This window comes from Ailuropoda melanoleuca, chromosome 12, assembly GCF_002007445.2.
Source record: "Ailuropoda melanoleuca isolate Jingjing chromosome 12, ASM200744v2, whole genome shotgun sequence".
In the NCBI taxonomy this organism is placed as follows: Eukaryota; Metazoa; Chordata; class Mammalia; order Carnivora; family Ursidae; genus Ailuropoda; species Ailuropoda melanoleuca.
Window position 1 is genome coordinate 13468509 of NC_048229.1, and position 23488 is coordinate 13491996.

Sequence of the window (23488 nt, forward strand, 5' to 3'; positions counted from 1 at the left end):
GATGCCTGGGTTTCCTCGGCAGCTGTGAGGGCGTAGAAGGGAGGCTCATAGGATGCGCTTACCAATCGGACAAAATGAGCTGGAATCTGGCCTCTGTGTGACCTTGGGCAAACTACTTGACCTCTCTGAGATGTCCTCCTCTCTTTATAAAGTAGAGCTAATAAAATCTACCCTCCCGGGGAATGGTGTGAGGTTTTCAATGAGGTAAAAGCCTCTGAAGTCCCTTGCACACCCCTGACCACCTGTATCCAACAGCCCCTGGGCTTCTGGAGAAAATGCAGATTCCTGGGCCCTACCCAGAGCTCCTGAATCAGAAAAGAGCAGGCCAGGGCCAGAACTCTGCATTTTTATCCCTGCACACCCATACGGCCCAGGAACGCTTAGGTGTGACCGTGGCAATCCTTAGACTTCAAAGGTCCAGGGACCCGCTTTTCCAGCGTAGTGGTTGGGACTGCTCAGGCCCTTAGGGTTCTTTTACTGGAGTGAGGGGGCAGCAGGAGCTGCCCCTGGGATTCCCAGAGGCTTGGGGCCTGACGGGGCAGCCTGAGGTCTTCCTGACCTCAAACCTGAGCAAGCTGTCTCTTGTGGCACACTCAGGAGAAATGACACAGTTTCCATCGGCTTCCCCCAGGATAATTTTTCAACTAGCCCAGTAATTACAGAAAGGACACAATTTTCTCAGGACACCCTGGCTCTACTCTCTTTGCTTCAGAGCACAGCGACAGGGCTAAGGAGTCTATGGTCCTCACCGAGGACACTTCATTTATTCCTCCAGTAGTTTTGGCAAATGGGAAGAAGGCCCAGAACATTCTCAAAAGCCCTCCAAGTTCAGTGTTCCCGGGGACCCTGCCTCCCCCAGTGTATTCTCTGGAAGGCAGCGGGGCACATCCCCCTTGGCATTCACCTGGCCCTAAGCTGATTTTTCAACTAGGAAGGCAAATCTCTTGCCAACTTCTGCACAACTAGCTTTTCCATGATGCACACCATATAATGGCCCATTAGGCTTGGTGCCGGGAGGCCCACCGCCCCGCCCCCGCTTGTTAGTTGTCCAGGAGTTAGAACATCCATCACACAGGGTCCCCCTGCCCCCACCTGCCCCAAGCCCTCTGCGTCATTAAAGTCATCGGTCGACGCTGCCAAGTGCTGGGCAGCCCCAGGAAAAAGGTGCTTCTCCTCTTCGAATCTCACCTCTGACGTTGGCTCCACTTCAATTTGAAGTAATGGATTTCCTTCCAAGCTTTAAGAAAGAAAAATAAATGTGACCCTCGGGTGAAAAGGGAGGTCAGTGTCTTGTTTAGCCATGTATGAAGAGTCTTGGAATGAGAAGCCCTCACCATCAAGGCTTGATCTCAACATTCACTTCAACACTTGTGTCTAAAATAATCCATAACCTCGCCATGAAGAAACAATGACAAGGACATTGTTTTAAATAGATTTCTGGGCTGCTTGGGGCTCATTTTTCTTTATTGCTTTGGTTTCCACTCATCTAGCAGCTTCCTTATACATTGGCCTAAATGCCATGGGTGGAAGAATTCTCAAAGCTCTGGGTGTTTGCTAGGAAGGAATTAATGAGATCGCTAAAGTTCACTTGGGTTCAGAATCTTATGGGAGAACCTTAGGGCTCGGGATTACAGGTACCTCCCCATCCTTTCTGAAAATTGGCGTCATGCCACTTTGCTTTTATGAAAGATCTACGTTGGTATCTACCAAAAGAAATTCAAACAGTTTTTGCTTTTATGAAAAAGGGCAAAAGTGAACATTGCATTCAGCTTCTGTTTTGCAGCAAAATGGAGGCAGCGGATACCCTGAGCAGTGCAGCAACTGAGCGAGGAACCTGAGGTGTGCCTCCAAGCTCCTTCCCTGGGAGCTACCCTCAGCATCTCAGCATCCAGCCGCCAGAGCTTTGGCCTGTGTCTACGAGCAGCTGGGCTTCCTCTCCACGTATTTTGTGCATCCATTAGCAAGACATGCCCTAAGGTATCAGAAAAGCCTAAGAGAAGTAATTTTGGGGGTTGGGGGACACTCCCAATTTTTCCGTATAAATGAGATAATTGCTTCTTTGCACGACACTGTTTTGGCTCATGAAAGGTTTCATAGGAATGCTCTACTTTCGGATAGTGGGGAAAACCTGTGTGTGCTGGGACGGGTGCGAGGCCGTCAGAGGGATACAGAGTTGAAACTGGCATGGCTCCTGACTTTGAGGAATATTACGTTGCTACTGAAGGGACTAAAGCAAGCGCAGAGATATTGTGCAGAGAGGCTAAAAGTGACAAGGGCCAAAATTTAGGTATGGATCGAGTTAATGGAGTACGATGGAAATGCCCCGGAGAGATTACTGGATGTATTTGGAAAATCCTCAGTGTCTGAGTTAGCTGGATGTTGTCAATCACATCGAATCAGGAAGTGAGGAATGAGAACGAGAAAAACCCTATTGGACTGGAAGACACAGGTGTGTGTGTGTGCACACGTGCGTGTGCACGTGTACATGCACGTATATGTGTCCGTGCACGAGGGTGATGCAGTCATGAGCTCCTGAGATGCAGCTGTGCTAAGCGTGGGCGCATGCTGTGTGTGGGTGCTGGGGACACAGTGTGCTTGCATGTGTGAGTACTAAGCATATACCAGGTACCACGTGGGTACGACGGGATGTGCTCCGTGCAGGGATGGTTCTGGGTGCGTGTGTGTTGGGTGTACCTCCTAGGGATGCTGGGGGCACATCGTATGTTGACAGCATAGCTGGATATGTACTGGGGTGTCAGGGGATTGCCAGAGCACATGGTGTGTGATGGGGATGTCAGGTGATTCTGGTGGTGTGTTTTCAGAGAAGAGGGTGTGTGTGTGTGTGTGTGTGTGTGTGTGTGTGTGTGTGTGTGTGTGTATAGTGCAGTGGGCAGATAGTAACCGGGCTGCTGAAGGCACAGAAAAGCTGGAACCAGTGGCAGAAAAAATCACAGTGAACACCTTGCCCCCCTCCTATTTCCCCTGGGAAAGCTTAGCCGATCCCCCTACCCCCTCAATTGAGAGGTCACTGCTCTCCTGACCCTGAGACCCCAAGAAGCTGCCGACCCTGCAGACAGAGCCAGTCCACTTGCTGGAGGGGCTCCGGGCGAGAGGGAGCCTGAGAGGCTGGAGGAATTAAAAGAAGGGGAAAGAAGGGTGGGTCACAAAGTGCTGTGTGCTTTCATATTAACGAGTAATTTACAGTATGGCCAGGAAGGCGGAATGAAACCACCCAGCGACAGCTGAAATGCCGGGAACTTGACGCCTTGGGGAGATCTGGGTGGAACAGTGCAGCTGGAGTCCCTCCTCACACCCAACAACAAAACAGGCATTAAGGCGTGATTACTGCAGCCCGGCCATGCAATGATTTCCTTCTGTGAAGAGTTAGTGCCCATCACTCCACGCACGTTTAAGCAGATCGCAAGCAGCTATTGACTCTGTATTTCACTGGCGCTCCCCGACCACCAGTTAAGAACCCGGGGTTCGTCTTGCACAGATTGTGGAATTGGTTTATGTGCAGCAGAGAAACGATCCAGAGCTAGATGTCAGCACAATATCCCCGGCAAATTGCTGCTCCTTTGATGTCAGAGATGTACCATCTGGGTCTCTAACAAAGCCCATGACCCAGGTCAGAAAGGGTGGAATAGTTAGGGGAGCCGGGAGAACAGCCAAGGAGGAAAAATGTGAGTTGGGAAGCGGGTCAAACTGAAATCAGGCCCCCTAGTATGCCCCACACTTTGGCCACAATCAAAGACGTTAAGTCAAGGAAGTGGTTTCACTTGGGCTGCACCAACAACAGAGCGCCTGGAAAGACAGTCTCTGTCCCAAGGGTGCTCAAGGTGCCACACGCAAAGACGTTCACGGCAGCGTTGTTTTCAACAGTGAAATATGGGAAGACAGGAGACCTGGCCACAGGGAAATGGTTAAGGACATTCTACATCAATAGTGATATTTTTACAGCCATTAAAAACAGTGCCTATACAGAATCTGGAATAATACGAAAAAATGCAACGCTCTAGGATTACGGAATGACAAAGCCGGCTGGAAACTGCATAGACCATGAATCACGAGTATGTAAAATATGAATAGAAAGAGCACACGTCAAAGTTCTAAGAGTGGTACGATTACGAGTGATGATTTTTCCTTTCTTTTTTTACAGAACAGTCCATGTTTTCCAAAATTAGCGTAGAGTATTCTTAGAATGGTATAAACCAGAGGTCAGCAAACTTGGTCCGTAAAGGGCCAGATAGTAAATATTTTGGACTTTGCAGACCCTACAGTCTCTGTTGCCACGACTCAGCTCTCCTGTTGTAATGTGAAAGCCACATAGAGAGTATGTTGTAAACAAGTGGGCGTGGCTCTGTTCCAATAAAACTTTATTTATAAAAACAGGTGGCAAATTGGATTTGTCCCATAGACTATAGTTTGTTGATCCCTAGTATAACCCTAAATTGTACTTTTTTTATGCTTGCACAATTTGTGCAAGATGAACCTCTATTATGCTTTTTATAAAGGTGGGGAACAATGATATAGGATAACTGTTCTTTCATTAAGCTCTAGCTATTGCAGGAAGTTATCTTTCCGATCATAGAAGAGTCTGGGAGCCTAAGGAAATGGTCCAGCCCCTGGAAATCACCCTTGACAAGCAGGGCCAGGACACTAAGCAGAGCTGACTTGTCTGTCGAGCCCAGGCTGAGAGATGCTGTCACACTCTCCCTCTCTTTACCTCAGTCATTCCCTAAGCCTCTCTCTCCACCAGTCTCCCCCCCATCAATTCCAGGAAGAGGAAGACAGAAGACAGCAGCCCTGAGCAGACTGAAGACGCAGGACAGGGGAAGGAGGTCTCTGTTCCACTTACATTGGATTCGAGGTCACTGGATGCAGGATGACCTGGGGCGCCCGGGTCGGTGTCTCCGGCACCGGCACCACATCTGAGAAGCAGACATGAGACAGTCAGAAACCCAACATGGAGTCCACAGTCTCCCCCAAAAACCTGATTCCTGGGAGATGGGGCAGCTAGTAACTTCTCACCAGATCATGGGTCCCTGGGGCTGGCCAATGCCTTCTTTCCCCTCCTCGATCACTTGAACTTTTCCTGCTCAGATGCGCCCATGTTCTAAGATGGCACCCTGAACAAAATGCCCCACTGTGGACAAGGGGGCTGCCAGAGCCCGGGCCTCTCACCTGAAGCACCCACTGGTCACCTCCGAATCACCCCCTATTCCTGAGTTCTCTTTGGGCTGGTGAGGCCACTTGGTTTCATGTCTCCCGGTGCCCAGCTCAGCCCCTCTGAGCACCTCTCTCCTGCCACATGGCTCTGGACTCCTCCTCACCCTGGCCCGGCCTTCTACCGCAGACCACCTTCTCAGGCCTTTCTGTCATGCCTCGGGATCTCCTTGGTACCACGGTGCCCTTGGGACCTCCCAGCCTCTCCTCTTCCGCCTCCACATCCCGCCATGGTCCTGGGGGTTGGTGGTTCCATGGCCTCCCTCTTTGAGCTTGCCCACCCCAATAACCCTTGCCTTTGTCCATTCGTGCCCCTCTGCAGGCTTGCTCAGGGGGGCCTGAGTGCACACAGACTCACCTGGGAAGATGAACTGCTGCTTGTATTTGTAGTAGTGGGATGCTTGCAAAAGAATGAAAATACCCACGTCAGTGCTGCCCCATGGCTGTTCCTTCAAATAACAAATCGGTCTCCCGCGGCCACCGTGTGGTTCTCTGCCCACCCTTGAGAGTTTCCAGAATTCTGGAGACACCCTAAATTATAAGGGACTGAGGCATGTGTAACGGAACCAGAGCTCTACACATCCAAGCCAACCCTCTCTCCTGCAGCTCCCTGAAAACAGAGCATCTCCACTTGGAGGGGCACCCAGAGCACAATCCCATTTTTGTTAACTGCATTGGGACACACACACATAGAAAGTCTTTGTCAAGCCATAATCTAAAATATGAATTTCTTCCCTTTGCCAGAATGATCAGAGAGGCTTTAAAAAAATCCTTTATAACACAATAAGATATTACCTCACCCCATTAAGATGTCTACTATCAAAAAGATCAGAGAGAGGTGCTGGCGAGGGTGTGGAGAAAGGGAAGAGTGTGGGGCACCATTGGTGGGAATGCAAACTGTCGTGTTGCCACTGTGGAGAACAGTCTGGAAGGTCCTCAAACAATTAAATAGAACTACCACAGGATCCAGCAAACCCACTTCTTGGAATATATCTGAAGGAAACGAAATCGCTATCCTGGAGAGATATCTGAACACCCATGTTCATTGCAGCATTATTTGTAGGAGCCAAGACATGGAAGGAACCCAAGGGTCCGCTGACGGATGAATGGAAAAACCAATGGTTTACACACACACACACACACACACACACACACACCCTATATTTATATATGTACATACAATAGAATATTATTCAGCTATAAAAAGGAAAGAAATCTTGCCATTTGCTACAACATGGATGGACCTCGAGGGCACTGTGCTAAGTGAAATAAGTCAAACAAAGAAAGACAAATACCATATGCTGTCACTTAATATGTGGAATTTGAAAAAAAAATCCCCATATTCATAGAAACAGAACCAGATGCGTTAGGGACTGGCTGAAGGTGGTCAAAAGGTACAAACTTCAAGTGATAAGACTAGTAAGTCCTGGGGATGTAATGTGCCTCATAGTGACTACAGTTAACAATACTGTAACAAATATTTGGAAGCTGCTGAGAGCGTAGATCTTAAAAGTTCTCATCGTGAGGAAAAAAATTCGTAGCTGTGTGTGGTGATGGATGGTAACTAAACTTAGAGCGGTGATCATTTCACAACTTCACACATGTATCAAATCATTCTGTTGTGTGCCTTCAACTTATACAATGTTATAGGTCAAGTATATTTCAATAAAATTAGGGGAAAACATACATTTCCTATGTTTTCCAAATTTTCTACACTGAGCATTGAATTAGTGTTCTTGCAGCTGCCGTAACAAATTGCCAAACCCTTGGTGGCTTAAAACAACATGTTCACCTTCTTATAATTCTAGAGGTACGAGAAGTGTGCAATAAGTCATAAGGGGTAAAATCAAGGTGTCAGCAGAGCTGGTTCTTTCTAGAAGCTCCAGAGGGGCATCCATCCCTTGTCTTTTCCAGCAATTAGAGCCTGCATTTTTTGGCGCAGAGCCCATCACTCCCATCTCTGCTCTGGTCCTGACATCACCTCCTACCATCTCTGACCTAGTCTCCCTCTTATAAGGACCCCTGTGATTACATTTAGGATCCATCTGGATACTCCAGGGTAATCTTCCCACCTCAGGATCCTTAACCTAATCACATTGGCAAAGACAAGTCATTTAGAAAGTAACATATTCACAGATTCTGGGATTAGAGCACAGCCATCTTTGGAGTACCATTATTCTGCCCAGCATGAGCATGAGTTATCTCTATATTTAGGGATGAAAGAAATTTCCTCAACTTTGCTGATTTGCCTACCAGTCTACTTTACTTCCAGTTCACTCACCAGGGGCCAGCTGTTCTGGATATCCCCGAGGTTTCTGATGTTACCAGTTACTCCACTGGAGGGTCTGGAGCAGGCGGACAAGGGTATCATGGACAGTGGGGAGGTCACACAGAGTTTCATCTCCCCAAGCAGAGGAAGTGAGCAGGAATGGGGTCAGATAGGAGTCTGAATTGGTGAATACGCTTCCGGACACAATTTTATTACCTCTGTTGACTCACCAAGAATTCACGGAGTAGATCAGAGGCTGAGGCCAGGGGTTGACAAACCGTGGCCAGCAGGCCAAGTCTGGACCATCACCTGTTTTGGTTCACAAAGTTTTATTGGAACACAGTCTCATGTTCATTCATCTGCACGCGGTCTCTGGCTGCCGCCATGCTACAACATCAGAGTTGACTATTTGAGACTATATGGCCCACAAAGTCTAAAATATTACTGTTAGGCTCATTATAGAAAAAGCACGCTGACTTCGAGTTTAAAGCAAAGATGAGCTGGACAGCAGGAGTAGGAGGTGGATCCTAGGGGGTCAAATCCTCACTCTTCCTTTGGCTGTTTGTAAAAGCTGGAGCAACTCCCTCCAAAGTCTCAGTTTCCAAGTGTGTAAAATGGGGATAATAACAGTCTTTCCCTCCCAGGGCTGAGATCATCGCTACATGAGGTCAGAGTGCATAGCAGTGCTGAATAAGCATTAGCTGTAACGGTTAAGCCAATATCTTCCTCAGCTCTCTTAATAAACAGACAAGAATGACTTATAATTAAGAGAAAATCAATTTGAAAGAGAAAAGTCATTAGCTGCCCCTGAGGTTGGAACTGATTTATAAACTCCCCAAGGATGGAGAGCAAGTGTGGATATCTCAGGATCCCAAGGGCCCTTGCACCCATGGGTGCATGACTCCTATTTGTGGAATTAATCAACTCTCTTCTAGCACAGTGATCCCCAAATATCCCAGATAATTGGAATCCAAATGGATGCATTTTCTGAATCTGGAAGATGAGGTGCCTGGGACAAGAAGCAACTCATTCGAAGTCACAGAGCAGAACTTTAAAAGAAAACTAACCTCTGTGATTTCAAGGACTTTCTTCTGTTAGATAACTTAGGCTTTTTTGTTTTTTGTTTTTTTGTTTTTTTCATTGCGTGCAGTCAACAAGGGGCTAAAATTAAAAAGGAAAAACTACCCGGGGTTCTCAAGAGGCTTAGCTGATCTCTTCCTTCACCAGCTGGGACGGGGGATTCAGTGTCTGCAGAAATGGCTAGCCGGAGTGACATTCTTTCAAAGAGCAGCAGGTGGGGGAGGGAGAGGAAACACTGCTCTGAAAAGGGACAGGTGTCAGGCAAAGGGACGCTGGCAAATGCCTCCATGCGCAGAGCCAGCCCCCTCCCTGACCCCTCTGTGCTGGAGAACAGCTTGTTCCTGATGACTGACAAGAAGAGAGTGGCCAAAGAGGAGTCAAGGCGTGGCCGTGAGCCTGTCCTTGCTGACAACAGACACCAGTGAGAAGCAGCTCCAACAGGAAGCTGATGAACCCAAGTGGCCTGTTCAGGAAAGCTGAGTGGCACCCCTCTCTCTGGAATGGAAGAGGACTCGGGAACTGGAGGCTTCAGGTGGCTGGAGGCCAGAAACATAAGTAGACCACTTTGAAGGCACTTCTACTCCGAAGTCCTCCTCCCCTCCTTCCTAAGGCCTCCCCAAAAACAGCCTAAAAAGTTTTCGAGAAGGAAGGATCTAGAAGGAAGGTTGGAGGATAAATCATCTTCTGCCAACACCTTTTAAACAAAATTCAGATTTAAATAAAATCCGTGCCTTGAAAGGCCCTGCCAGGCCTCCTCCCTGCAGCTCTGAGTCCTACCTAGTGTTATTTTCCCCTTATTTATGGCAGTCAGGTCATGGGGACATTTTTTCAGTTCTTTCCTGGGGCAGGGCCTTTGCACATGCTCCGCTCCCTCTGTCCAATCAACTTTCCCCCATCTTCGGAACTCAGTCACCTCTGACCCTACAACCTAAACTTGTTCTCCTCTTGAATCTGCTGTAGGGCTGTTGTAACACTGTTCTTTCCCTTCAAAGCCCTTGTTGCAGCTTATCTCAGGTGTATGTCTGCATGGCTAACCCATCTCTCCCATGAAGTTGTAGACTCCACGAGGACAGGGACTGTGGCAGCCAGTATAATACCAATCTGCCCAAGAGGTCCACATCCTAATCCCTGGAAACCGTGACTACATCCTCTTCCATGACAAAAGGGCCTTTGCAGTTATGATTAAGTGAAGGATCATGAGATGGGCAGGTTATCCAGGATCCTCTGCGTGGGCCCTAAATGTAATCACATGGATCCTTACAAGAGGGAGGCAGATGGATCCGAGTCAGGGACAGAGAGTCAGAGATGTGATGATGGAAACAAGGGTGGGAGTGGTGTGGAGCCATGTGCAAAGGGATGCAGGCAGCCACTAGAGACTGGGAAAAGGCAAGGAGGTGGATTCTCTCCTAGACCCCCCAGGAGAAACCAGTCCTGTGGACACCTTGATGTTTAGCCTGGGGCAACAGACTTTGGACTTGGGACCTCCATCACTGTAAGATAACACACTGGGGCTGTTTGAAGCCCCTAAGCTTGTGGTGATTTGTTACCACAGCCCCTGGAAACTCATACAGGGCCTGGCTGGTTTGTGTACTGCCCATATCTAGTGCCTCGTATAGAACTGGTACATAGTAGAAGCTCAACAAATATGTGTTCTGGAAATAGTTGGATGAATGCAGTCTGAGGGCCAGAGACGACTTGAAGAGAGAAAACTGCAGCCCTGGGCAGAGCAAGAATTCCAAGTCATTCATTCATTCAGTCACTCCCTCATTAAAAATAAAACCAACAACATTTAATTAGTGCCTTCTTCAGTATGCAGTGTGTTGGGTTTCAGGTATAGACGGGTGAATGAAGCAGACATGTGTCTTAGTCTCATGGGGCTGACAATTCTGATCGTCACAGGACACGGACACTGTGTAAGTTAATAAATGAACAAGATCATGGCAGGGAAGAAGGAGCACTGCTGAGCATAAGGAGGGAATCAGGGCAGAGTAAGGGGAGGTGGGAGGTTCTGGAAGGGAGGAAACACCCATGAGCCACTTGCCAGGTCAAATACAGCCCCAGGATTTGGAAGCGAGTGGCAGGAGAACAAGGAAGTCAATCACAAATCTGACAAAGTCTGTGCCTGATGCATTTGGTTTTCCAACTAAAAACTCTTCTTTCACATGTCATGAGGTTAACAGGTGAGCCAAATGCCTATTAACCCCACGGATCTTTTGGAAAAGAATGTTCTAGATCAGTCAATGCTGGGCACTGGTTATGTCAAGCATTAGCCGGAATAGTCTTTAGAAAACTCAACAGCTGGCAGGGAACTATGGTCAAAGCCACCTTTCCCATCAGCAAAGGCTCACAGTCAAGAGTGTGACAGTGACTAGGGCCTTATATGAACAGGACAAGCACTTGTCATTCTGAGGGAATTTTGTTCGAGGGAGAAGGTCTGGCTGCTTTTCTGGAAGATCCTATTTTGCTTTCCTATTTGCTTTCCATTTCAATATTGCATTTTATTATTAGTATTCAATTATAAACCTGGTGCATGCTCCTTGGTATTCTATACATTGTAGCAATGCATAAAATAAAATAAAATTCTTTAGAAACAGCTGCCTTGAAGTTCTTACAGAATTTTTTTGTACATATACAAATATACAAGTATATATATACACACATCTAAACATACATATACAACTATATGTAATTATTTTAGAGTACGTAGGATGTTATTATACCAACTGCTTTGCAAATCCCTTATTTTCCCACTTAAATGACATTGTGGATAGCTTTCACGTCAGGATATCTACAAGGAGCCACCCTATTCTTTTTAAGGGAGGCTGAATATTTGGTTATGCAGATACATTACAGTGTATCAACCATTCCCCTCTTGATTGTAATCAACCATCCCCCACTTGGGTTGATTCCAGGTTTTCCACTATTGCAATGAAATCCTTACAGATCCCTGGGCCCTATGCAAGCATATCTGTATATAAAGTCTTAGAAGTGATATTGCTGGTTCAAGGAATGTACATATAAAACTTTGATAGACAATGCAAAATTACCTTCTCAGAAGGTTGAATTCAATTCCTACTCCTAATACCAGGGTATATGAGGATTTCATCTTTATTTCCAGAATTCTGATTAGGCCCATGTAAATTAGCAGTGATGGTGAGAAATGCCAAAAATAGTAGCCATGGTAGTTTTTTTGTTTTGTCTTTTCTTTTTTCTTTTTTTTTTAGAGAGAGAGAGAGCAGGGGTAGATGGAGAAGGAAAGAGAGAGTTTCAAGCAGGCTCCACACCCAGCATGAGAAGCCCGATGTGGGGCTCAATCTCATGACCCTGAGATCACAACCTGAGCTGAAATCAAGAGTCAGATGCTCAAACAACTGAGCCACCGAGGCGCCCCAACATTTGTAAAGATCGTCAATGAGATAGGCACTCTGCTCAGGTCTGTATGTGTATGACGAGGTTTAGTCCTGCAGTGATTCTATAAAGTAGATACTATTATTATCCCCATTTTACAGAGGAGGAAACAGAGGCACAGAGCGGTAACTGATTTGCTCAGTATGATGCAGGTATTAAGTAGCAGAGCTGTCACTGGAACCCAAGTAGCCCAGCTCTAGAGCTCCTTCTCTCAACTGCTGTCGTGAAGTGCCTTCGCTCAGGGGACCCCTCAGCCCACTCCCCAAATGTCACTGTCATGAGATGTCCCGGAGTAGGTGCAGATTTACCGGCAGGCTAGCTGCAAATCAGCAAGGACCCTGCCTCGGGGACCCGACCAAAGGAACGAAGAAGCTCAGGGAGACAGTTACCACCCCTGGTTAGCCAGGTGTCTTGTCTAAAGACGCCAGCAGTCTTTGAGGGACAGAAAGAGCTGTGGCACTCTGTGGTTCTCCCTGAAGAGGTCCTTTCTCAGCCCGTGGCCATTAAGCAAGCAGCACACAGTTTCAGGGACAGTACCCCAAAGTCAGTGTCTGGGGGTGGGGTGGAGCAGCTCTAAGAAAGCACCCAGACCCACTTCCCCCCAGATTTGGGGGGGGGGTCATGAAAGGTCAAAGGGCCCTTCTTCCATTCATGCCCTTCCAGGGAAGTAGAAATGGACCACCCCAGAGGCGGCAGTGGGAGCCCCCAACCTGTGGACATTGTGGGCAATTTTGGCCTAATTGACTTGGGGACGCTTCCAGCAGCTTCTAGTTGCTGACTCACATTATGGTCCTTGGTGACTGCCAAGTGAGTGGCCTTCACACCAGACAGATACAAGACGGCCTCAGGCTTGAACTTCACAAAAAATCCCCACATTGCCAAGACTTCAAAATGTGCCCTATTCCCATGGACATAGCCCCAGATCAAAACAGTGTGGGCAGGTGACAGCTTGTCCTTAAATCAGTAGTTGTATCTGAGTGCTGCCTAGGTCTGGGAGTGGGCCCCCCTTTGCCTACCCACCACTCACTCGTGGCTGATTAGGTTTGGAAGTGTGACCTGTGGCTGAGGACCTGGATTTCTTCCCCTGCATGAAGCTCACTGGATCAGGTGGAAATCAGCCCCTAGATTAGCACCGTCCAGTGGTACTTTCCGTGATGCTAAAAATGTTCTATACTCTGCACTGTCCAATATGGCAGCCAGCAGCCCCCAGCCCCCAAGTGGCTACTGAGTAATCCAAAATGTGGCTAATGTGGCTGAGGAATTAAAATTTTAATTATATTTAATTTTAATTCATTTAAATTTAAATAGCCACATGTGGCTAGTGGGCACCATATGGAACAACACAGATCTAGATTCTGGTTCCCATTGGCCAAGCCAGACCTCATCCCACCAGCCTCCTTCCTGACAACAGCTGTGGTGTTGCAAATATGGCCAAGCTGGGAAGTCCTAGGGCCCTAGAAGAGGAAGTGAACTGGGCTGGACCTCAGAAGAGGTGGGAACACTCTTAGATCTGGCCCACCTGAGCAGAGAGATATCTCTTTCATAAGCCTAATGGCAAAGGAGGTCAAGAAGCCAAACAGCTCATGAGTGGCTTCTCCAGCATCTCATAGCCCAGTGCATGGTCTCAGGTCAGCAGCCAGGTGCCCTGGAATTCGTGAGCTGGGAGACCCTTCTGGATGCTCTCACCCATCTGTAGCCTTTTAGGGGTCGGAAAGCTGAAGTCAGAGGTCACATGGCATGAACACAACAGAACTGGATACTGAATCCAGGACTCCAGCTTTTCATTCCGAGTCCTATCCTGACATCTGGAGTAAGACTCCATCTGAATGCAGCCCTGGTCAGCTGTGGCCCCAGGATCCTGATGCAAATTCCAAGCTATTCAGCTCATGAGACAATTGCCAGCTCGAGTAGATGGCTCCCCCTGTGACTGCCACTTAGTTGGAGACACCGGGTTGCTGTTGACCAAAAGTCCCTTTACCTCTCTGAGCCTCAGTGTCCTCATCTGTAAAATGGAGCTGAGAAGACTTACTTCATGGCTACCCTAAAGATCAAATAAGGTAATATGTGGTGATCGCCCTGCCTATGGGAAGACTCAACCGCATGCCTTCGACCCATTGCCTTTAAGCGCAATGACCCGGACCCGGCTCTGGTTCAAGCCCAACCCCTCCCCCCACCATGACGCCCCAAGTGCAGAGGTACCTGGCAGGTTGAAGTTCTTCTGCTGCCTCGTGCACTGCGGGGAAGGGTGCAGGGGAGAAGGCGGCGTGGCGCTGGGAGGGAGGGGGGGTGCTGGCGAGGAGGGCGTGGAGGACGTTGTGGAGGAGGGATTGCTGCTGGAGTCTGGCTGGTAAGGGACAGGGATGTGGTCCTGCAGAAAGAACACAGGGCAGGGGCCAGGGGGAGGCAGAGAAGCAGGGACAGAGCAGTGAGAGTGAGCAAGCAGGAAAGAACCCCACCCCGGCATCCTTAGCCCCCCTTCCTGCAGCCACCAGACCCTTCCCACGTCCCACCTGCTTCCTCATCACCACCCCCCCCCCCCCCCCCCCNAGCTGGTTTGCCTCCAGCTGTGGAAGGAACAGTCTCTGGCATCAATTTCCCGCCTGCTGTCTGGACTCCAGAGCGAAAGGTTACCACGTAATGAAAGCCACGTAGGTGACAGCCACGCTCCCCGTGCCTTTTGATTTTGGAAAGTCCCACGCCGAGGTGCTCAGAGTGCTCTTCCCATCCTAACACCTCTCCTCCCGAGTGTTTATTAAAGAATCCACAGCCTGACAGCTCTAGAGAGCGCGCGAGGGCGAGCCTTCAGCTTCTTCCCTCACATCTCATTCGGAGGCCGCACTGCCTCTCCTGGACCCGAACCTGCTCTAAGCAAACACGAGGATGGAATCCACGTGTGCATCCTCAGAATGGCCCTGGTGGCGGGGGCATCAGGACAAGAGTGCCCCCCAAAAGACCCGCCCCTTGGGAAACTCAGAATGTGACCTTCTTTGGAAAAAGGTCTTTGCGGATGTAATTAAAGATCTCAAGAGGAGATTGTTCTGGATTAAGGTGGGCCCTAAATCCAATATCAAGTGGCCCTATGAGAAACGGAAAATGAGAGACATGCACAGAGGGAAAGGCCATGTGAGGACTGAGGTAGAGACTGGACTGCCACGTCTCTAAGCCAAGCAACGACTAAGAAGCCCAGGGCCACCCGAGGTTGGGAGAGAAGCATGGAATGGATTCTGTCTCAGAGCCTCCAAAAGGAACCCACCCCACTAACACCTTGATTTCAGACGCCTGGCCTCCAGAACCCGGAGAGAAAAAATATCTGTTGTTCTAGCTCCCCAGTGTGTGGTCAGTTGTTATGGCAACCCCAGGAGCCTGACCCCAGCAGAAGCCGAAGTCAGGCAAACCCAGACTCAGATCCTGCAGCTGTCCCTCCCCCCTACATCCGGGACCAAATGCTTAACCTCTCCAGGCCTCAGTTTTGCCCACTGTAAAATGAGCATAATACCAGCCAACCTCAACGTCCTATAAAAGGCCTCTGCAAGCCAACAGAGCCGAGTGTTCTCGGGGGCACCTTAATCTGTCCGCTCACAGGACACTGGTCACTTGGTCCCTGCATTACTGAGGTCCGTCACTCCAACTGGCTGCGGGTGCCTGAGGGTGGTTTTGTGTGAGCCGGTTATTTGACAACAGGTATGTTTACCTGCCAAGCTCCAGAGTCAGCATAACAAACACCAACCAGCATGGGAGGGCCAGGGGGAATGGGCGGTGGACATTCTCCATACCCGCCCGCGTATCACCCTCCCAGAACGCGCTCACTCCCACTGCCTCCCAGCAAGTGACTTCACTTCTGTGAGCTTCAGTCTCCCCTCGTCCCTCATGTGGGCTCAGAACACCCACCTGCTGGGTCTGCTGTGAAGTTTCGAAGAGGTTACGCAGGCACCTATACCCCTAGCACCGGGCTGAGGCACTTGCTTGTCAATAAATGGTAGCAATTATGTTGGTGACACAATCTGCAATTAAACTTTTTGTCTGAGGTAACTGCAGATTCACACGCAGCTTTAAGAAGTCACAGAGATCTCGCGCATCCTTACCCAGTTTTCTCTGATGATTACCTCTTGCAAAATTACAGCAAATATCACAACGCAGCCATTGAGTGGATACAGCCGAGATACAGAACATTCCCACCACCACGGGGATCCCTCACGTTGCCCTTTTATCGCTATTCCTACTTCCCTCCCTCTCCTCACCTCTCCCCCTCCCATCTTGAACCCTAGACACCACTCATCTATTCTCCATTTCTGCAATTTTGTCATTTCAAGAATGCTATATAAATGGAATCATACAGTAGGTAGCCTTTCTGGATTGATTTTTTTTTTCACCCAAAAGAATTCTCTGGAGCTTCAGCCAAGCTGTTGCGTGACCATTCACTCATTGAAGGACAGCTAGGTTGTTTCCCTTCCGTGGCTACTACGTATAAAGCTGCTATTAACATTCATGTACAGGTTTTGTACAAACAAAAGTGTTTATTTCTCTGGGATGAATACCCAGGAGTGCAATTTCCGGACAGCATAGTAATTGCATGTTTAATTTTTAAAGAAAATGCAAAAATCGTTCTTTGGAGGGGCTACACCATTTTATACCAACCATGTATGAGTGACTGATTTTCTCTGCATCCTAGCCAGTGTGTTATCGCTATGTTTTATTTTAGCCATTCTGATAGGAGTGTCATGATATTTCACTGTGGATTTAATTTGCATTTTCCTAATGGCTAATGATATTGAACATCTTTTCACGTGTTTACTTGCCATCTGTATATCCTCTTTGGTCTTGATTACTGTTAACTATATAATAAGCTTTGATATCAGGCAAACTGATTCCTCCCACTTCATTCTTTTCCAAAATTGTTTTTAGCTATTCAAGTTCCTTTGCTTTTTCATAGAACTTTTAGAATAATCTTGTCTTTATCTATAAAAAAATCTTGCTGGGATTTTGATAGGAATTGGGTATCAATTTTAAGGAGAACTGACATCTTAACTATGGTGCGTCTTCCAATCCATGAATATAGTACGTGTATTAGCTTCCGAATAAGAAAAATAGGAACAAAGCTTTATGTCTTTTGCCCACTTTGAGAAGTTTTTGCCCATTATTTCTTGGAGAACTTTTTCAGCCCTGACCTCTTTCTCCTCTCCTTCCAGGACTCTGATGACACCAATGCTATACCTTTTATCGTTGTCCCAAGAGTCCCTGAGGCTCTACTCATATATTTTTTTAGTTCACTGTCTTTCTGTTACCAGACTGTATAATTTCTATTCCTCTGTTGTCAAGCTCACATATTCTTTCCTCTGCCCCTCCATTCTGTCTCCGAGTCCCTCCACTGAGTTTTTAACTTTAATTACTGTATTTCCTAGTTAACATGTTCAAAATTTTTTCATATGGTTCTCCTTTGTATCTTCTATTTATTTGCTGAGACTTTCTACTTCTTTGCAGCAATTTCCTGTTTTTTCATTTGTTTCAAGATTGTTCATAATCACTTATTGAAACATTTTTATGAAGACTGTTCTAACAATTTTTGTCAGATAATTCCAAAATCTCACTTGTCTCATCTATTGTTTGTCTATTTTCATTCAGTTTGAGATCTTCCTGGCTCTTGGTGTGACAAGTGATTTTTCATTGAAGCCTGGACATCTGGGTATTAGGTTGTGAGACTCTGGGTCTTATTGAAAACTTTGGCTGTAGCTGGCTTCCTGTGACACCACCCTAGCAGGGAAGAGGGTGTGTGCTGTCTTGTTATTGCTGGGTAGGGGCAGATCCTAGGCTCTCTGTCTCTGTTGGCACCTGAGGGCACGAGGGTTCCTAATTGTTGCTGGGTGGGGGTGGGAATTCCAGCCTCTTCATAGGCCTCCACTGATGCACTCTTTTTGGGAGAAGTAGGAGTGCCTCATTACTACTCCCCATGCAACCCACTGACACCAAGGACAGGCGACTAGCTTCATTAATGATGGGTAGTGGGAAAAATCCTGACTCTCCATCAGGCCTCCACTGACCCTGCCTCATCAAGAAGGGGTGCTGCATTATTGCTAGATGAGGGGGTTCACAGTTCCCAACACAAACCAGGCCACTTCACATCTTCAAGGCTTGGGATATGCTGTTATTTCTACTTGGAATATCTGTCTAGCCCTAGTCTACCTAGGAGACACAGCTCACCACTCCCATCCTCTGAGAAGTTCCCCCAACCCCTGCTCCACCAGGTAAAGCACATCATTCCCTCCTAGTGCTAGCTCGGCATTACTCCCTTGGTTTCAGCTGTTGCTTCTACCCGGTCACTTCCCAGCCTATGTGTTTGTCTCATCCTCTAGGCTGGGAGCTCCCTATTCTCAGCACTTAGAAATACGCCAGGCACAGCGTGGTCCTTCCACCGGCTGGAAGGACAAACAATGAAGGAAATGGTGAAACCAAGATGAAGGAAAACAAGAAAGAGATGAAGGGAGGGAGGGTTGGAGGGATGAAGAGAAGGACAGAGGAACAGAGGAAAAAGATCTATCTCCTCCTGTCTCCTAGATTGTGTCTTATTCATCTTGGAATCTGGAGAACCTAGCACAGGAATAAAAATGTAAGAGGTAGCAATAAGTGTATATGAATGAGTGAATTAATGGAAGAGGAAAAGAAGGAGAACTGGAAGGACAGATACAGGGAGGGAGGGGAGGAGGAATTGTGTTTATAGAGAAAGGAATTATCTCTACCTCCTCCTCGAGGGTAAGAATTAGGTCTTTCTCATCTTTGCAGCTCAGTGCTGTTGTGAATACACAGAATCATCCCAAGAGAGCACTGGATATGGTGCCCACATTCCTTGACCGAATTGCTACAACAGGAGGGGAAGTTCCTTCTTCGGGTCAGACCCAGATCTATGGCCCGATGGGACCGGCAACTAGAGGTTGCATTCCAAACTCTACCAGATCATTCTGGAAGAGCTAGTGGCATAATTCCTCTTTCTGAGCACAGTTAAGATGCAGAAACGTCCTTTAGAGAGACCTCCCAGTCCAACCCCTTATTCTCTGTAAATGGGGACATTGAGGCTCGGAGAGCAGGGAGTGACTTGCTGGAGTCCTACAGAGAGTTGGTGGCCCCGGTCTTAACCTCCATCCCAGCAGCAGAAACACAAGATTGTGCCAAGTCACAAGAAATTCACATCTGACTCTGGGAATCAAACAGAAGCATGCTCATCTCCCAGGTTCCCATTCCACCCAGTTGTGCACTGGTCTGGACATGGTGGTGATGGTAACTGCCTCTCTCATGGACTTTTAATGAAACTGTCTCTACACTCCAACCCAATAGATGGTGCTGAATAGACAGTCCTAAGCAGCCATGCTTGTCTTGTGACCTCCAGAGCCCACCCCCAACACAGGACCACAGGTCAGAACAAGATGGCAGCTGGCCCATGACAATGGTATGGAATGAAAACACGAGCTGGCCAACAGGAAGAATAGCAAACAGCATTAGGAGCACAGGCAGAGAGGAGACCAGGAGAAGAGCCACAACAGGCCAGAAAACAAATTAGCCAAGGTTGTGAGAAGTAGGAACTATATGGAGGCAGAAGCAATGACAAGGAGAGAGGAAGGTAGAGGACGAGGAAACCAGTCAACAGTAACAGCCTGGAGCAGACCCACAAAGAGTAGCTGAGTCAAGATCATGATGGAAGAACAGAACAACGATTCATGGTCTTGCTGCACGTCCAAGGAGATGGCCTGAGTGCAAGGCTCCCTGAAAAGGGCAAGCCAGCGTGCCACTGCTTCAAAGAGCGGCATGGCAGCAGGCAGATCTGCAACCTTGGACACCACCGCAGATGGGGTTTTGACGGCTTGCTGGGGAAGCGGAAGTGTTGTAGACTGGGGTCCCCCAAGGAGCTGGCAGCTGGCAGCAGCTGGCATGCTGCTGTTTCTCCTCCTCCTCTTCCTCTCTTCCTCCCTCTTCCTCTTTCTTCCTCCTCCTCCTTCTTCTGTCCCTCTTCCCCCTCCTCATTCTGTCCTCTTCATCATCAAGCCATTCCAGGTCCTGAGTACCCAGTGTCGGACTGACTCCTTTATGCATATCATTGCATCTAATCCTTTCCACGATCCCAATCACATCTGTTATCATCCTGCCTCTTTTACAGGGATTATGGGGGGGGGGCGGGAACCAAGGCAGAGAGAGCTTACTATGACCGTTTAGTCCGTGAAGCAACAAAGTTTCAAGCCCAGGCCTTCTGAATCCAAAATACACACTCTAACTATTCTGTTGGGAGAAAAAACTAGGCTTTTTGTGAACCTGGATTGACTGAGCCAGACAGGAGAGGAGACAGAGCAATGAAAAGGAAGTTTTCAGACTAAATTGGCTCAGAAATCTATTGCACTAACCACATCATTGCCTGACAAAAAGAATCTGTGTGAAGCCAGTGAGAAGAGAGAGAGGAAAAAATAACCCAGCCCTGTGATAGATCCTGTCCACCTTCAAGTCAAAGCTGCTTTCTAAATAGAGGTTAATTTATTTCTCTTATCAAATTCTCCTGCTGGCAGACAAGCAGAACGATGTCACAGTCACTGATCTATCTGACCTGTGTTTCTGTCCCATCTGATCAGGAGGCCTCGATGGAGACGGGAAGGTCTCGAGATGGCTCTGAGCAACCTGCCCCCTGAGATGTCACAAAGGAAAGGATGGGTTACAGACATGAACAGTTACTTCTCAGGAGCCATACCATTTGAGCTCCCTGAGCACCCCCAGAGGTGAGGATCCCTTCTTCTAGAGACCTATATGTATCCTCTGCAAATAACAAGGAAGAAGTGGACCCCGCCTGACATATGGATTGGAAGCCCAAGATGGAATCTGTTAATGGTATCTAGAATCTCCTGGGCACTTACTACGTGCCAGGAACCATACTAAATGCTTTTATGTTGATTTCCCATTTCAGTCCCAAAGCACTCCCTGAGTTTGGTGCTCTTACTAGCCACCATGGTCACTTTATTTTTTATTTTTTAAAGATCGTATTTATTTATTTGAGAGAGGCCGAGCGAGTATGAGCAGGGGGAAGGGCAGAGGAAGAGGAAGAGAGAGAAGCAGACTCCCCACTGAGTAGGGAGCCCGACGCGAGACTCAATCCCAGGACCTGAGATCATGACCTGAGCTGAAGGCAGATGCTTAACCGACTGAGCAACCCAGGTGCCCCCCACCATGGACACTTTAAAACATGGCCTCAAATTCCCTGGAGTCCTCCCATTGGTGGGTGGAATCTATGCCTCTTCCCTTTGAATCTGAGTAAGAACATGACAGTCTCCATCAGTGTGGCGTGTATATATACCAACCCTTGACTAGTGACAAATCAAGACAGTGCGTGGCTTCTATAACGCTGGGTTATAAAAGCCCTGGTTGGCTAAAACACTTGCTCTTTGCGCCCTCACCTGCCAGGTAGGCGGCCCGCTACCCTGAAGCCGCTATACTGCGAGGAAGCTCAAACCATAAGGCAAGTCTACATGTACCACCGTTGAGTCTCTGCGGAGCCCTGACTCTGACGCATCCCAGTCCAGACACTGGACAGCTGAGTGAAGAAGGCTCTAGAACAGGGGTTGGCACACTTCTCCTTGAAATGGCCAAATGGTAAATATTTTAGGCTTTGTGCGTCATGTGGTCTCTGTTAGAACCACTCGACTCCCGACTGTAGTGTGAAAGCCCCCACAGACGATATGGGTGTGTCTCATTCCAACATAACTCTATTCAGAAACATGGGTGCAGGTGCTGGGCCGGTTTGGCCCGTAAGCCATAGTTTGCCGATCTCTATTCTAGAAGATTCCAGCCCCCAGCTGTGTGGGTTTTCCCAGGTGAGTCCCTGAACATCATGGAGCAGAGCCCAACCATCCCCACTGTACCCTGTCCTAATTCCTGACCCATAGACTCCGTGAGCATCATTCAAAGGCTGTGGTACACTGGTAAGCTTGAGGCACTTTGTTGTGCAGGGGTCAATAACCAGAACACACCTATTTCACATACAGGAAAACTGAGGCCAAGAAAGATTAGTGGCTTGCCCAGAGTCTCACAGCTAGTAAGTGGGGGAAGCCAAGGTTGACTGCAAGGTTTGCCTGACTTCAGAGGCCAAGCTCTCAACCGCTTAGATGAGGCCACAAGGAGCCAGATGGTGAATGGCTGAGAGCTAGTAGTAAAAACGGTGGGTGACAGCGCGCTCGAGAAAGAACATACGGGCTTTTGTGGGGAGGCATGCTGAGGGAGGTCAGAGATGGAGCAAGGCACCAAATTACGCATGGCCTTGCAGGCCGCAGAAAGGAGCTTGATTTGTTTTCTAAATGCAGTAGAAAGCCACTGACTGGTTCTGAAGCATAGGGGGACAGGATTCAAATTATGTTCATTAGGAATTACTCTGGCTGCTGTACGGAGGGTGGGCCGGGGAGGGGGGAATGCTCTCTCCAGCTGATGCAGAGAAGCAAGACAGAGCCTTGCCAGTGAGAGGTCACGCAGCCATCTTGACGCTCCTCAGGTCCTGAACACAGGTGGTGACTTCCCACATGCTGGGCTGATCTACACTTTATGTACCTTCAACACAACGCACAAACGCATTGGGGAGCTCGAGAAATCACCTGCTGGCATGTGCAGCCTTTGCCTCCTACTGTAAGCCTGCAAGTCTCCCTGGGATAGTTCTGGTGCAGTCCGACCAAAAGACCAAACACAGGATGTGGCAATCACACTGGAAATTTCCACCCCACAGTGGAGAGAAAGATGCACAGAGAGGCTCACTGCTGACCGCCATGTGAGGACCAGCTAGAAGCCAACCAAACTGGCTGAGGCTCAGAGCTTCGGGCCTCCACGTATCCACCCATGAGTCCCCAGCAGGAGCTCAGAAATAGACGCCCCCATCTCTCGGTGGTCTGATTCAACAGATGTGTCAGCCCAGAACCATCTGCGAAGTTAATCCTGGCAGATGGTGGAACATCTCACAGAGCGAAGAGGGCAGGTCTGGACCACTAAGGACCCAGCTCAGGCTCTCCTGTGCTCCCTACTGCCCCCTCCTTGACAGACTCATTCATTCTCACTTGTGCGCCTCTCTCTAAATCAGACAGATCTCTGGCACACTGACTCTCCACTGATGGCTGGATGCCCCCCAAGCTTTACTTGACACAAACCACATGGAAGGTGGAGAACCCAGGTGGGCTAGGAGGTGATGGTTTCCAGAGCCGTCCTCAAGCCCCACCCCCACCCTCCCTGGCAGGGGCGGGGGGGGGGGTCCCCAGCATGCCCCAACCCAGCAGGAACCCAGCCTCACCTTGCTGATTTTGTTGGTTTTGGGGAGCGTCTGGCTGACGTGCAGGTCCGAATACCGGGGTGGCTTTCTTAGAGGGTTGTTGATGTCACACGGGACGGACTCTGTCCGGACTAACCTTGCTGGATCCGTAGGGGTAAAAACAGCAATTTGGGAATTTAAGTACCAGTTTGGTTTTATATGGTTAGGCCAGGAAAGCATAGCTCGGATCCCCCCCC

At 48.4% G+C, this 23488-nt stretch overlaps 1 protein-coding gene across 3 annotated transcripts in view; it reads right to left on the bottom strand.

Annotated features, from left to right (window-relative positions):
- KSR2 (kinase suppressor of ras 2) overlaps positions 1–23488 on the bottom strand; it is a 404020-nt gene that overhangs the window by 66145 nt on the left and 314387 nt on the right. For 2 of the 3 annotated variants that reach the window (XM_034638638.1, XM_034638639.1), the window contains exons 9-13: positions 23274–23398; positions 14183–14351; positions 5585–5626; positions 4859–4931; positions 1189–1237 (exon numbers count right to left, since the gene is read on the bottom strand). In XM_034638638.1, the coding sequence (XP_034494529.1) occupies positions 1189–1237; positions 4859–4931; positions 5585–5626; positions 14183–14351; positions 23274–23398 (458 nt within the window). The remainder of the gene's footprint in view (positions 1–1188; positions 1238–4858; positions 4932–5584; positions 5627–14182; positions 14352–23273; positions 23399–23488) is intronic. The other variant, XM_034638641.1, reaches the window with a different exon arrangement.